The sequence below is a fragment of the Chanodichthys erythropterus genome, chromosome 5 (assembly GCF_024489055.1).
Source record: "Chanodichthys erythropterus isolate Z2021 chromosome 5, ASM2448905v1, whole genome shotgun sequence".
NCBI classification, from domain to species: Eukaryota; Metazoa; Chordata; class Actinopteri; order Cypriniformes; family Xenocyprididae; genus Chanodichthys; species Chanodichthys erythropterus.
In genome coordinates this window covers 2065863-2082366 of record NC_090225.1, presented here as the reverse complement: position 1 = coordinate 2082366, position 16504 = coordinate 2065863, and the positions used below count along the sequence as shown (strand labels likewise).

General features: G+C 36.6%; 1 protein-coding gene across 4 annotated transcripts in view; it reads right to left on the bottom strand.

Moving 5' to 3' along the window:
* The window catches only part of LOC137020306 (spectrin beta chain, non-erythrocytic 1), a 74549-nt gene that overhangs the window by 21905 nt on the left and 36140 nt on the right, over positions 1-16504 (bottom strand). For all 4 annotated transcript variants that reach the window (XM_067385624.1, XM_067385626.1, XM_067385627.1 and 1 more), the window contains 8 exons: positions 8772-8887; positions 8583-8664; positions 6918-7067; positions 6366-6515; positions 3327-3583; positions 3130-3250; positions 1416-1610; positions 1128-1280 (listed from right to left, as the gene is read on the bottom strand). In XM_067385624.1, the coding sequence (XP_067241725.1) occupies positions 1128-1280; positions 1416-1610; positions 3130-3250; positions 3327-3583; positions 6366-6515; positions 6918-7067; positions 8583-8664; positions 8772-8887 (1224 nt within the window). The remainder of the gene's footprint in view (positions 1-1127; positions 1281-1415; positions 1611-3129; positions 3251-3326; positions 3584-6365; positions 6516-6917; positions 7068-8582; positions 8665-8771; positions 8888-16504) is intronic.

Genomic DNA, 16504 nt, shown 5'->3' with positions numbered 1-16504 from the left:
GTTTAAATTATGGCTTATAACTTCTGAGCAGTAGGTGGCGCTGTGACGAAACTCTGCATGCACCCTCAAGTTATGCCTGTGATGACATGTACCAAGTTTCGTGTCAATACCAAGTTTCGTGTCTTTTATTATCTTTTTGTTATGAGTGTCTGTAGATGATACATACCAAATTTCGTAAAAATTGGACAAATTTTGTAGGAGTTCGAATAAGTGGGTTTTGAATAAAATTCAATATGGCAGACAGTAAGTATAGCAGAATATGGCAAATTTGGTATCGTAAGACTCGGCATAAGCCAACAAAACTAACGATGTAAGTTAAATGACAATATGTTGAATTTTTAATATGTTATAAGCATTTTCACAAATTCCATTATAACTCTTGACCACTAGGGGGCGCCTAAAACTTTACAGGTCCTCTCAGAACATGGCCTCGATGAATCATACAGAGTTTTGTAACGATGCATTCATGCATTTGTAAAACACAGCATTTCAAAATGGCCAACCAAAGAAAATTGGATATTGCTCAACTCGACATTCCTCACGGAATCTAAAAAGACCATCCTCATGATTTTAGGACAAGGCGTTCAAATGTTATAAGCAAAAATGGCCATGTTCCCTATCTCGGCACCAGTAGGTGGCGCTGTGATGATACTATGCATGTAACCCCAAGTCATACCTGTAATGACATATACAAAGTTTGGTGTCAAAACACCAAATCATTGCAAAGATACAGCATCAAATCCATTTTTGCGCGCTCGCCATCAAATTCGTTAATGCGCTATAATAAAAAAATCTTTTTAATAACTTTTTGCCTGGAGTGTGAGTAGATGCTATAAATCAAATTTCATGCAAAATGGACAAATGCTCTAGGAGGAGTTCAAAAAAGTATTCAAAATGGCGGAAATTTTTTCATGATGGACATTTTTTTGCATTACAGCAATAAGAATATGAGGAGAAAATGTGCTTAAATGCCATAAAAAATATGGTAGCAATGCAAAATATCTTACTGGTCCTAAAACAAGGTAAAATATGAGTTCTTGACAGGTTTTGTGAGACTCCCCCTAAACTCTTTTGCTTTGCAGAATTTCTCTATGGTAGTCCTGCATTGAAGTTCAGAGTACCCGTACCTCCAGCTGGTCCTGGTACTCCTGCAGGCCATCCAGACCGCAGCGATCCGGCTCACACCTCACAGCCATCTCGCTCTCCATCTCTAGCACATCTACGGCTAGTTCGGCACAGCGCTGCAGACACTGCTCCACGCGTTCAGACACCATGGCATGCTGGGAAACGAGGAGGAGACGAATAGCACAGAGAATAATCAACGCTTATATTCTCAAAATGCTTTCTTGCCAGGTCTGCCTTAACACAAACATTGAAAAGTTAATCTGATATAATTAATTTCCGATTCTACATACCCTGGTGAGCAGTTCCTGGACGCTCTGGTCATGTGACTGTGAGCGGCCCCGCTCTCGCGCCGTATCATTGAGCATCTCCACAGCTTCTCTGAGTTCCTTTACAGGGTTCCCAATGGCTTCCATCAGGGGCTCATCATGTCCGCTCCCCGGCAAACCCAGAAGAGACGGTCCAGGGTCAAGTTCACTGCACAGGGGCTGGAGGAACACAGCACAACATTAGACTTCTGCTATAGCAGCTAGAAAATCAAACAAAAAGAAAACTATCTACCACACGTCAAAACAAAAGACTCGTAAAGCTTCGAAGCTTCATGAAGCGGGGTTTGAAATCGGCCATCACTAGATATTGTTGAATAAAGTCACTATTTTGTTTTTTTGGCGCACAAAAAGTATTCTCGTCACTTCATAACATTAAGGTTGAACCACTGCAGTCGCATCAACTGATTTAAATATGTTTTAGTAGCTTTAGTAGTATTGAAAGTGTTATTTATTTTGCTGTCAATAAAGAGGCCTCACTGAGCCATTTGATTTCATCAAAAATATCTTAATTTGTGTTCTGAAGATGAATGAAGGTCTTACAGGTGTGGAACGACATGAGGGTGAGTAATTAATGACAGAATTTTCATTTTTGGTTGATCTAATGCTTTAATTATACAATAATGTTATATTAATTAGTTGAAATCAAACAAAAATGCTGGACTACCATAAGTCTGACATTATGCAGCTCTCTAGAATACTCGATTCTGATTGGTCAATCATGCCATTCTGATACAATTTTTGTGTATAATGACACTAAACTATTTAATTTGTTAAAGTTATATTTTTGGACATTTTTGCCTTTATTGGATAGGACAGTCTGTTTTCCTATATATCTATGCTAGTTTAATGTTTCATATCTCAGTCTCCAATCTCCTTCGTCTCACATTATAAAATCATTTCAACTCAAATAAATATTTAATGTCCATTTATTCATTTGTTCAAATTCAATTCACCATTTTACTTATTTTGAATGTAATATTGAAAAAAAAAAGAAATCTTATAGAAAACTTGACATCAGCATGTTGTTAAACTAACATGATACTATGATAATCATAAAAATACATAGCACACACAAATATTGGGTAAATAACCTATATTTTTATTGATACATTAAGTTATTGAATGAATTCTAATAATATATTTATTCTAAACTTAGGTTTTAATAAGTATAAGTAACTAAGTATAATAATAATAAGAATTTTGATTAATAATAATAATTATAATAACAATTTTAATTAATAATAATTATATAATTTTTATAATAATATTTATAAGTTCAATGTAAAGTAAATTTGATGATAGTGAATAAGTTATTTTATAAATATGCATTTTATAATCATATTATATTAATTTATTATTATAAATATAATTTATAAAACATACAAAATAATGTGGATCAGGGATTGTTGTCCCATGTGGGATTCGAACCAGCAACCTTTCTGGTTATCACTAAATCACTTCATATTTTTATGGCACACTTTATCTCCGATGTCCATGACCTTTGCAAACAAGTCTGAAATGCTGCCATTATCAATGCTAGAAATGAGTTCAAATGCAATGGCAAAGGTCATGGGTTCGATTCCCAGGGAATGCATGAACTGATCAAATGCAACATAAGTCGCTTTGAATAAAAGCATCTGCCAATGGCAAAAATGTAAATTAACTGCAAAAATCGAACCTGTCCCAAGGTGCTGTAGTGACTTTCCTCAAGCTCCACCTTCTCCAGGAACTCCGTGAGCATCCGCGTGTCCTTCAGCTCCGAGCTCTGTTGGGTCAGTGCCATTTGCACACTGCTGAACCTGAAAGAAATACTGATGTTTATACATCTGAACCAGTGTAAGCAATGTCTGTCCATCTTGAACCGGCAGCACATACTTCTTCTCCACGTCCTTCAGTCGGGCAGGAAGCAGCTGAGTGTGAAGATGTCTTTGTTTGCTCAGATGATCTACTTCCAGTCTGAGGTTCTGTAGCTCCAGTGCTCTGGCCTCCAGCTCCTGCTCCAGCTGACAGCTCTCTTGCTCCGCCACGCTCACGGACTCGGGGTCTCCGGCCAGTGACGCCTGCCTGATGGACAGCTCCACCGCCTCCAGCCACGCCTCCAGACTGGCCAAAGACTGCAGCATCCGCACCACCTGCCAATCACAATGATCACATTTTTATACTGTAAATATGCATTACAAATCACAGATACACTGATGAGGCAGACTTGTGTTTTATAATTTGAAATTTGCTATTTTGCATTGTGGGATACAGGTTGCTCTGATTGTATACTACACAGTGAAGGGATATACACCGATCAGGCATAACATTATGACCACCTTCCTAATATTGTGTTGGTCATCATGATTGATCATACTTCCTTTATCACACTGGAAATGCATTCTGGGGGTCACAGTGTGCTGTAGTTGTATACTGCTCATTCTGGCGAATGTAGTAGGTTATCTGGGCATTTCTTGCATGCTGAGCATATGACATATTATGCTCAGTATAAAGGGTATGCATGTGACGTCACCGTCGACCGTTATGACTGAGGTCACGCCCACTGAGTGGCAAAAGACTGAGTGGCAGCATTGGTTTTCAGTGTGAATGCTGCGAAAAACACACAAAACAGATCCAAAATGGGAAAGAGCTTTGCGACTGACTGTACAAATTGCTTTGACACAAAATCTGAGGTATATATTTACAGACTGCTGAAAGCTACAGAAAAAAGAAGCAAATGGATCGCTGCAATTCACTGAAACAGCTGGACTCCAGCAGAGAAACATGGATTTGCAGTTATCATTTTTTTGGGGGTAAAATCATACCGTATATATTGTATTGTTATATATTGTGTTGACGACTCATCAATTAAATACAAAAAATTGGGACACTGTACAAATTTTGAATAAAAAAGGAATGCAATAATTTACAAATCTCATAAACTTATATTTTATTCACAATAGAATATAGATAACATATAAAATGTTGAAAGTGAGACATTTTGAAATGTCATGCCAAATATTGGCTCATTTTGGATTTCATAAGAGCTACACATTCCAAAAATGTTGGGACAGGTAGCAGTAAGAGGCCGGAAAAGTTAAATGTACATATAAGGAACAGCTGGAGGACCAATTTGCAACTTATTAGGTCAATTGGCAACATGATTGGGTATAAAAAGAGCCTCTCAGAGTGGCAGTGTCTCTCAGAAGTCAAGATGGGCAGACGATCACCAATTCCCCCAATGCTGCGGCGAAAAATAGTGGAGCAATATCAGAAAGGAGTTTCTCAGAGAAAAAACTGCAAAGAGTTTGAATTTATCATCATCTACAGTGCATAATATCATCCAAAGATTCAGAGAATCTGGAACAATCTCTGTGCGTAAGGGTCAAGGCCGGAAAACCACACTGGATGCCTGTGATCTTCGGGCCCTTAGACGGCACTGCATCACATACAGGAATGCTACTGTAATGGAAATCACAACATGGGCTCAGGAATACTTCCAGAAAACATTGTTGGTGAACACAATCCACCGTGCCATTCGCCGTTGCCAGCTAAAACTCTATAGATCAAAAAAGAAGCCATATCTAAACACGATCCAGAAGCGCAGGCGTTTTCTCTGGGCCAAAGATCATTTAAAATGGACTGTGGCAAAGTGGAAAACTGTTCTGTGGTCAGATGAATCAAAATTTGAAGTTCTTTTTGGAAAACTGGGACGCCATGTCATCCGGATAGTTGTTATCAGCGCTCAGTTCAGAAGCCTGCATCTCTGATGGTATGGGGTTGCATGAGTGCGTGTGGCATGGGCAGCTTACACATCTGGAAAGGCACCATCAATGCTGAAAGGTATATCCAAGTTCTAGAACAACAGATGCTCCCATCCAGACGTCGTCTCTTTCAGGGAAGACCTTGCATTTTCCAACATGACAATGCCAGACCACATACTGCATCAATTACAACATCATGGCTGCGTAGAAGAAGGATCCGGGTACTGAAATGGCCATCCTGCAGTCCAGATCTTTCACCCATAGAAAACATTTGGCGCATCATAAAGAGGAAGATGCGACAAAGAAGACCTAAGACAGTTGAGCAACTAGAAGCCTGTATTAGACAAGAATGGGACAACATTCCTATTCCTAAACTTGAGCAACTTGTCTCCTCAGTCCCCAGACGTTTGCAGACTGTTATAAAAAGAAGAGGGGATGCCACACAGTGCTAAACATGGCCTTGTCCCAACTTTTTTGAGATGTGTTGATGCAATGAAATTTAAAATCAACTTATTTTTCCCTTTAAAATTATACATTTTCTCAGTTTAAACATTTGATATGTCATCTTTGTTGTATTCTGAATAAAATATTGAAATTTGAAACTTCCACATCATTGCATTCTGTTTTTATTCACAATCTGTACAATGTCCCAACTTTTTTGGAATCTGGTTTGTATTTACCATCTTATATTCTGCATAATAGGGTGCTTTTAAATAAACACTGACAAAAACTATACAAGTTTTAAGGCTGGAAGATATGACGATATATATAACAATGATATAAGCGATTTAGACCTACCTATATTGTAGTTATATAAAATATTCACAGGCAGATTTGCTTTATGTGTCTCCCCGGCGTCGAAATCAGACACATATAAATGTCAGGAAACACGACTCCTGGCTGCATGTCAATATCCATGGATTAGGTTTATTTGACATGTCATAAGGAGCACTTTCGAGCCCAACATTTAGTGTAATCGTTTGTTTTACTCGCGTTTTCACAGTTTCCAATATTAAATCCAGTCATGCAGCAGGTTCTTTTGCCACTCAGTCCAGCTGAGGGAGCGTTTCGACAGGAAAGTGATGTCTATGCATATCTCTATACTACCTTCTTTCAAAAACAGAAGGTCTTTCATTATAAACATTCAAAGAAACACTAGATATATATGTACCCTGTAGTTGAGCTCCTCTGACACCTTCAGTACCAGTCCATTCCTCTCATGTCTTCTCTTCAGCTCGTCCCACAGGACCTCCAGCTGACTCAGAAACTCCTGGATCTTGGCGCTGCCGGGATGCTGAGCCCTCACCAGACTGTGACCCTCCTGGATGGAAACAAACGCTCTATGAGTGCTTCATCATCTCCTCATGGCTTTGGTCAATCTAGCCCTTTGAAAAAGTAGCTAAAGTTCCTGACGAAATGCAGCTAATTATACTCAAACTGTATGACTTTGATAAATATAAACAATATTAAAAAGAAACAGAACAGTATTTAATATATACAAAAACACTGAAGATTTAATTTCATTAGGAAGCAACATCTTAATTCTTTTTTTTTTTTTACAAAATAACTTAAATCATGTTTAATTTCCTTTAATTTGCATTATCAATGGACAAAAACAACCCCAGGTGTTATAAAGTCAGAGTTAGATGAGGTATCTATGCGCACTTGTTGCGTAAATCCAGTGAACATTACCGCGCTAACACACTCTGACAGCTGTGCTCACCTTCTTGACCAGCTCTATCCTGGCTCTGTTGGACAGGATATCCTGTTCCAGTGAGGCCTGACGCCTCTTGGCTGCGTCAAAACCATTCGGTCCGGCCAAGCTGCAAATTTGAGTGGCCATCGCAACGCTGTCTTTGAGCCAGGAGAGAGTCTGTGGAAAACACAAAGAGAACATGAACACATAACACTGATAGCTGCCTACTCCCTGTATAGGCAAGGGTCTTCCTCAGATAAAGTGAACAGAAGGCGACTGATTCAATGATTCCAACAGTTTGACATTTGCTAAGCTAACAACACGATACTCTAAAAATTATAAGACACAGCACACACAATTATGTGTGTAATAGCCTATATTTATCACTAGAACAACTATTTTTAAATTATACTTTAAATGAGATATTATAATAACTAATTCTAAATATAATACATTTATAAATGTATTGTAATATTAAACTATTAATTTAATAATAGCAATTTTCATTATAATTAACGACTATTAATAATTATTATTACATATGATAATGATGTTAATTTTTCATTAATATAAATATAATTAATTTAAATATAATTTATATTTATGAATTAAACAATGGAATTAATTTTTAAATTAATGATAAATTTCTAATTGATTTTTCATTATGATTAATGACTTAATTATTACAATTGATAATGATATTAATTTTATAATATTTATCAGTAAAATAGATATGTGATAATATTACTTTAAATAAATTATACATATATATCTTATAATATATAAATTACATAATATTTATTTACACACACACATTAATATAAATATATTATATAATATTATATTATATATTATATAATTATATATAGTATAAAATTTTATTTATGAATTAATTTAATTAATTAATTTTAAAAAGTCTGATTTCTAAATGATTTATTTATCAGTATAATAGAAATTTGATAATATTGCTTCTTTAAATAAGTGTTTATATTATAAATTATATACATATATATATATGTGTATATATATATATATATATATATATATATATATATATAAAATTAATATAAAAAAGTCTGATTTCTAATTGATATTAATATTAATAATATTAAACTAAGTATTTTAATAATAGTAATCTTTTATCATTTTATATATATATATATATATATATATATAATTAACTGTCTGATTTATAATTATTATTAACTAATTAATATTAATGAATTTCATGACTGATTCATCCACCATGAAGAAAGTATCTTTGCTTAACGTTGCAGTCTTTTGGAAAAGAACCGAGGTGTCACATTCCATGAAAAAAATAGCAAGACATATTTCCAACACAAAGAGAGAAGAAAACCTTATTTAGACCTGGCTGACCTCTGAACCGCTGGCTACTAGGTTCAGAACCTGCGGGCTGGGTCTTCAAGCCAGAACAATTCCTGGAAGTCACATACACTAGCAGAGACCGACGCTGGTGTCAAACAAACACGCAAACTTCAACCAATTAGCAAAGACCTATCCATCAATCTTTCATGAGTTTATTTTGGTGGAATCCAAACTCTCAGCTGAACCGCAGTGAAAGGATGTCGGCTGGAAGAGCTTCCCTGTTCTGTCTGATTGGACACAGTTGGTCTGTTTGAAGCATAAACGATTGTGTAAGGATTGTGTAATGGTACAGTAATAAATGGACACCTTGTCTGCAGAAACGGTGAACTTCTGGAGTTGCGAGTGGAGTGGTGGGTGGCCGATGGAGTCGGGCCTCGACGTGTTCCTGCTGTAAAGCCAAACACAGGACCTCTATTTAACATGCTTCTCTAATTTGCATGTGTTCAAAAATGTTCCGAAGAGAAAAACATAAGACACGGCCGTGCTAAATGTCACCTTTCAGTGGCTGTCTGGAGTTTGACGATGATATCTCTGGCACAGGCACGTGCTGGGATCTCTCCGGCATCCTGGCTGTCTGAAGGCTTCCCGTAGCGCTCGTCGTCTCTCCCACCCTGTGAAGTCAAGTCAGCTTTATTTATATAGTGCTTTAAACAATAAAGATGGTTTCAAAGCAGCTTCACAGTTATAAACAGGAAAATAACAGAAACAGTAATCAGTAACTATGTTTTGCATCAGAAACACCCATGCAAATTTCCATGCAAATGTCATGGAAACCCAATTTCGGAAAAAAAGTCTCTTAATTTGCAATTTTTACGCTCGCTTGAGGTGGTTTTTGTGCATTGTGCACCCGCCTATAGGTGCATATAACTAACGCATCCTTTAAATAACAAAAAAAATAAATAATTATACTGCGCCATTGACTTGAGAGCAGGTTTCAGTTGGTCAATGGTGCAGTCATTTTCAGTTGCCTCAGAATAGCAATACGCCAACAATGCACCTGAACACACCTCGTTTTCAGACTAGCATGCCCATGGGCGAACAGATGGGCGTGAGTGCATTTGCTATTTAAACAATGATAACTATGTCAGGCTGAAACTAGCAAAAAACACTTGCGACGCACCTGGCGTCACATTGCGCTGGGTGTATGATAGGTGTCTTTTTAAACTATGGCTATTAGTCGTTCACTTTTAGCGATTAGTTGACTAATCACACGTGTATATTAATAAGCCATATTAATCTTAAGAATACTCCTTTAATATATACATAGCCTAATCAGAGCTCAAGCCATATGCATGTTTCATACGGATTACATAACCTGAGAATATTTGTTTCCAACTTGAATTTGGTTGAGCACATAAAAGCATTACTTAGCATCAGATTAGCATGCTAAGCTAATTTAATGCTAATGTAGCTTATGGTTAACCTGATAGCTGAAGAGCCACATTAGAAAGAATGGCAACTGGTTAGCATGCTAACCAATTAGCATGCTAAGCTAACTAAAATAAGACAACAAACACAGGCAGAGTCAATTTTGGACAGATATTTCTCAGGAACGGTAGCGAATATCAAAAATCCATTCAGTCATTTCTGTGCGACTCGGTCTAAAGATCATCTGAGCCACATTTGGATAAAATTGGTAAGAGTAGCGAAAAAACGTTTTCATTTACTTCAATATGGCAGGCAGTTGGAAAATGTTTTCTTTATTTTACAAAGGCACAATGTTTTCGTTATTGTAAGTTTACACAAACAAAACAGTTTACAGTTTCGAATGATGATTTACTCTTATCTGTATGATCAAAAATTACGGCGTATTTTAAGTTGTTTCCGCTGTTATTGGGTCAAAATGCAAGTGATCACACCAGCGCCTCCATGTCATACAGTAAAGCACGTTATACTTAAGCTTCCACACTCCCCACAAACAGTAGGGTATGCGACTAATAATAGCACATATTTATCTATTTTATATTAATAAACCAAATAGAACATCATAATGAGCCTTAATTGCCTATACATAGCCTAATCCGCACTCATAAAGCTCGCCGCAGTGCAATGAATCAGTTCATTTATAAATAGACATTTCAAGCTTTCAATAGATGTATTTTGCATGTCTGTGAGTAAAGTTCACGCTGAGTTTCGGTTTATTTTTTGATGCTCTCCAGTTTATTGAGACAGCAGAAAGCTCATCCTGTTTGTTTTCTTTATTTTACAAAAACACATTTAGTTGTTATTGTGAGTGTACACAAATAAAATGAGTCTGTTTCGAATTATGTATAGGCTACTCTTGATATAAGACCAAAACTGATGGAGTATTTTAAGTTAAATGCAAGTGATCGCGCCGGCGCCTGCATTAAGCGAGCTACAATTTAGCTTCCACGCCCCACACAAATACTTGGATATGTGTACATTTATCTAGGTTAACCATAGAGCAAGCAGCCAAGTAAAGTTGCTTCTACTTACATGTTTCAATTGATAAGCCATATTTGAGGTTGATGGATGATTGGACATACTGTAATCACACAAGGACCCGCCGTTAACAATTTGTCCCTCATAGACTGTGTGACTTCGCCACCAGTTTTTTTTTCTGTGACTAACCAGTAATACTAAAATTTTTGGTTGACTAAGCCTCTTCTAGTCAACTAAAAATTAGTCGACTTTTAGGAGGCAGCCCTATTTTAAACCCAACTAAGCAAGCCAAATGCGACAGTGGCAAGAACCCAAACTCCCTGTGAAGGAAAACACAAGGTGCGTGTTCATCTAGCAGACATTGATGTGTTTAAACAGCTACAATGGATCCTTGTGTGTGCTTGTTTAAAACACGGTGGTCCGTCGTGATATTGATGTGTCACTGAACTGCGTGGTTGGCTGGATAACCTGAGTTTGAATATCAGCGTGCGGTTGGAGGTGCGGACAGTGTGGATGTAATCCCAGAAAGAAAGGGAATACTTTTTTTCTGGAAAGTTACAGTAAGCAGCTGTTAAACAGGCTCCAGCGTCACAGGAGGAAGCCAACACGAGAAAATAATTGTTCTCTCACTCGCCATCATGTCTTGAGTAGAAGGTCACAAACTCTGTTCGGGCTGCGCTGCTTTTTCACGTACATTACATCAAAAATAAACAACATGACACTATAATGATAATAACATCACATGATGCTGAAGATTCAGCTTTGCATCACAGGAATAAAATTACATTTTACAATATATTCATATAGAAAACAGCTATTTTAAACTGTAATAATATTTCACAATATTCCTGTTTTTACTTTATTTTTGATCAACTAAATGCAGCCTTAGTGAGCAGAAGAGACTTCAAAAACATTTGTACAGAAATATACTACCTAAAAATAAAAATTCTATCATACTTTCATTCCAGTTTTACTATTTCTTTCTTCCATGAAACAAAATGAGACTGAATTTTGATCTTGTTCTAAACAATAAAAGTGAAAGAGGACAGATGATAAAAAGCACCATAAAGCAGCATATGCGCTCTCAAAACTCATTCATATGTCCTAGGGGTGTGACGAGACAGGTATCTCACGAGACAAGACTCGAGGTTGAGTTCACGAGACAAGATTTTTACACACTATTTTTAAGAAATCCTCAATGGCGAAATACATGATTAGAAAAAATATTCTGCAGGTGTATTTGAAATGTTTTAACTAATCATCTTGTAATGAATGTCATTTCAGTTCTACTTTCTGAGTATGAATTATCATATGCAGTAAAAGACAACAATACTCAAGTACTGTAAAAGGTTTTGCTACTAACTGACTTCTCTTCTGTATGATTTCAGTCTCTTCAGACCTTACTGTACATGATTTATGAGCTTCTACAACCTTTGACCTCCTAACTGAACTCCTTTCCACAAACTAATCATAGAAATAAAAACAGTATAAATAAAAATGGTAACACTTTACAATAACGTCTCATTTTATAACATTAATGTATTAACCAACTCAACTAACAATGAGCAATAACTTTGCTACAGTATTTATTAATCTTTGCTTATGTTAGTTAATAAAAATAGTCATTCATTGTTAGTTCATGATAGTTCACAGTGCATTAACTAATGTTAACAAATGAAACCTTATTGTTTGTGCTTAATAAGATTAAGAGAAAACTGTTATTCATTTTTATGGTAACACTTTACAATAAGTGCAACCATAATCGCACTCTCTCAATATTCAAAGTGCAAATAAGACCAAATTTTTCTTTGATACAGAGCTAAGAGATGGTTACAACTACACTGCCCAGCCTAAAATAGCTTTCATATTGAGAGAATATTTGCATGCATCAGGGAGCCGCTTTCAAAATGCGGGGTATTGAAATCGCGTTTGAATGCGTGCTCCTGTTTACTTTCACGGTCGCGCGTAACTCTGTAAATATGGAGCAGCGGCGACCGTTATCCAACTGAATTAAATGTTTTTTATCTAAATACAAAGAAAAACGACAGTGGAGGCGCAATGTAAATGTAGCGGTGGCATATTCTTTCCTAATCATCCTAACACTCTGTCATGGCAACATCACGAGACTACTTTTCGCCTCGACGAGAAATCTCATCACAGTTTAGTCTCGCGAGATCTCGTGACACGAGATGTAGTTAGTATGATGTTAGTATGATTTTTACATCAAAAATTGTCATAATTTAGAAATAAAAGGCATTTTTTCCTACCCTGATTTTATCCTCTGATTTGAACGCTCTGTTTTAAGGGGCGTGTCTGCTGTGAGACTTCAGTGTAAACGCCCACTGCTGTGATTGGCTGACATCTTTGCATATGAAATAAGTTCGCTAAGCTTGGTAACATTAAAAGTCCGAAATTTTGGACAAACAAGGAAGTTTTCAGTTCTGCAACTTACAGGATATTCTTATAGTATGATGACCTCTTATCTAGGAAAATTTGATTTCTCAGTTCATTAACCCCTTTAAGTGACTTATTTGAATGCAAACGAGAATGCAATGCATTTATGATCTGAATACAAGACTTTCTGTATATAATGATTTCAATTTCAGCCGGTTTCAATTATTTCAATTTTAGTGACTAGGTATATCATGGAGTATTTTCATGGTGCTTTTTTTGGTAATTTTTGGAGCTTGAGGTCTGATTTTGTGTTGTGAAAAAACGCAAGTTGACTGTGGATGGAAACTTTGAAAGGAAACCCAAAGCGCTAGTTTCAATCCAGTTGGAATTTTACATTTGAAACATGCATTTGTGCAATTAAATACGCCAATCCCATTTTTAGTGCAAACAGAAGACAGATATTTCCTAAAAAAAAGATGCTATAAACACTTAAAGTTTTTGATCAGGACACAGAGGGTGAAAATTAAAACAGAAACACAATAATAACTTGCTGGAAAACAAAAATCAAGCAACACTTCAACAGTGCTTTCACCCAGACAAAATGGGTTTTCATGCACGGCACCCCATAGGCCCGTTTTTGCTTTATGGCAGCATATGAACCAGAACTGGGCTTTCTCTGATTATGAGCTCAGGATGAATGAGTCAGAGTTTGGGAGAGAGAAAAGCATGATGCCTGAGAGAAAGAAAGAAACAGTCGCCTGAGAAAGTGCCATTTGGAGCGCGCAGCAAATTTACAAGGCTTAATAGCATTTATAAACACGCCACTCAAGGAGTGGAAGCCTCGAGTTTAATCGCACAACGGCACGTTAGCATGCTATCCGCGAGCGTGAAGCGCTTGAGTAACAAGCGTGGCGTAATTACATACTGCTTAAACATTACGGACATCTCCTTTCCACATGCTCACTCCTTCCTTCATGATGAAACGTAAGGAATTGTGAATTATGTCACAGCCAGCTCTCGAATGGCTTTCTCTGCCCGTTCCCAGCGCTGATGCCAATTAGCGCTTGAGTTTTTGCTCGTATTTCATCAGCTCTCTCTGTCTATCTTTCAAGACCTCCGTTTCAGTGTAAAGTTGTGGAGTGATGTCAGCCAATTGCTCTCGTAGCATCTGGGAGCCATTAGACAGAAATACAGGCCTCTTCATCATATTTACCTCACGTCACTAAACAAGAAGTCTGGTTATACAGACACACAAACTCACCAACGGATAGATGCTGTGCCTCATTACGTGTAAAAATATTCATGTGGATTTAAAAATGGGCAAGAGTAAAGATTTGAGGACCAAACTGCGATGGCTAGACGACTGGGTCAGAGCATCTCCAAAACTGCAGCTCTTGTGGGTGTTCCCGGTCTGCAGTGGTCAGTTTCTATCAAAAGTGCTCCAAGGAAGGAACAGTGGTGAACCGGAGACAGGGTCATGGGTGGCCGAGGCTCATTGATGCATGATGGTCCGATCCAACAGACGAGCTACAGTAGCTCAAATTGCTCAAGAAGTTAATGCTGGTTCTGATAGAAAGGTGTCAGAATACACAGTGCATCAGTTTGTTGCGTATGGCCAGTCAGGGTGCCCATGCTGACCCCTGTCCACCGCTGAAAGCACCAACACTGGGCACGTGAACATCAGAACTGGACCACGGAGCAATGGAAGAAGGTGGCCTTGTTTTTTTTCTAAGGCTCAAAATATAGCTATAATGGTGGGTATTAGCACAAATTTTGTGCATTTTTCTCTGTTAATTCAACCGCAGTCATGATAAAACAACAGTTTTAGTTAAGCATGCACAAGTGTATTACTCAAGCATTTGTGTGTTTGTGAGAGCCGTTCGGTTAGAAGCATTTGGACCGGCGGTGCCATCTGGCATCTCGCTAGTTTTGGGGATTTGAGTCTTCCAGTAAAAGTCTCCATAAAGAGTAATGAGTGCGGCTCCCATACACGATACACCCAGGTAACCTCTGTTACCAGAACTGACACAAGTGGCCATTGTTTCAAGCCTGGTTCAGACCAGAATATCGCCAGCATTGCGCCAATGAAACCAAAGCCAGAGAACCACCTGATGCAACGCTTATGTTGGGATCTAAGGATTAAAAGTCAAAAAACAAAGCGAGGTCCACCTGGACGAAACGGTTCATGTTTTACTGGAAATTACTCTTCAGTTTTGGCAGTATCAGTTTAAGTACATCCATGAAATCTTGAGAAAAAGAAGTTCTGCATGTAAACATAGATCACATGGTACTTTAAGTGTACCATGGTTTATATCAAAGTAATACCATGGTGTTTTGGACATGTAAAAATGAATTTCAGTGCCATGTTAAATTTCAAAGTACCACAGTATTATCATTTGATGCCAGTTTTTGTAAGAATATTTTGTAAATATTTCTGGACAATTTCATCCAGATGCACCAAATCATTCGTTTTTGACTAGTTTTAATGATTAAATGCATATAAAATAGCAGTTATTTGGAGATTTACAATGGTAGTACTATGGCATTCTTCAAAAAGTTTATATATACAGTACAGTCCAAAAGTTTGGAACCACTAAGATTTTTAATGTTTTATAAAGAAGTTTCGTCTGCTCACCAAGGCTACATTTATTTAATTAAAAATACAGTAAAAACAGTAATATTGTGAAATATTATTACAATTTAAAATAACTGTTTTCTATTTGAATATATTTGACAAAGTAATTTATTCCTGTGATCAAAGCTGAATTTTCAGCATCATTACTCCAGTCTTCAGTGTCACATGATCCTTCAGAAATCATTCTAATATGCTGATCTGCTGCTCAAGAAACATTTAATGTGTACAATTGTACAAAATATTTGTGTACAATATTTTTTTTCAGGATTATTTGATGAATAGAAAGTTCAAAAGAACAGTGTTTATCTGAAATCTAATCTTTTGTAACATTATAAATGTCTTTACTGCCACTTTTGATTGATTTAATGCATCCTTGCTGAATAAAAGTATTCATTTCTTTCATTTCTTTAAAAAAAAAAAATAAATAAAACTTCTTACTGACCCCAAACTTTTGAACGGTAGTGTATAATGCTACAGAAGCTTTGTATTTCAGATAAATGCTGTTCTTTTGAACTTTCTATTCATCAAGGAATCCTGAAAAAAAAAAAGTACACAACTGTTTTCAACATTGATAATAATCATAAATGTTTATTGAGCACCAAATCAGAATATTAGAATGATTTCTGAAGGATCATGTGACACTGAAGACTGGAGTAATGATGCTGAAAATTCAGCTTTGATCACAGGAATAAATTACTTTGTCAAATATATTTAAATAGTACACAGTTATTTTAAATTGTAATAATATTTCACAATATTACTGTTTTTACTGTATTTTTAATTAAATAAATGTAGT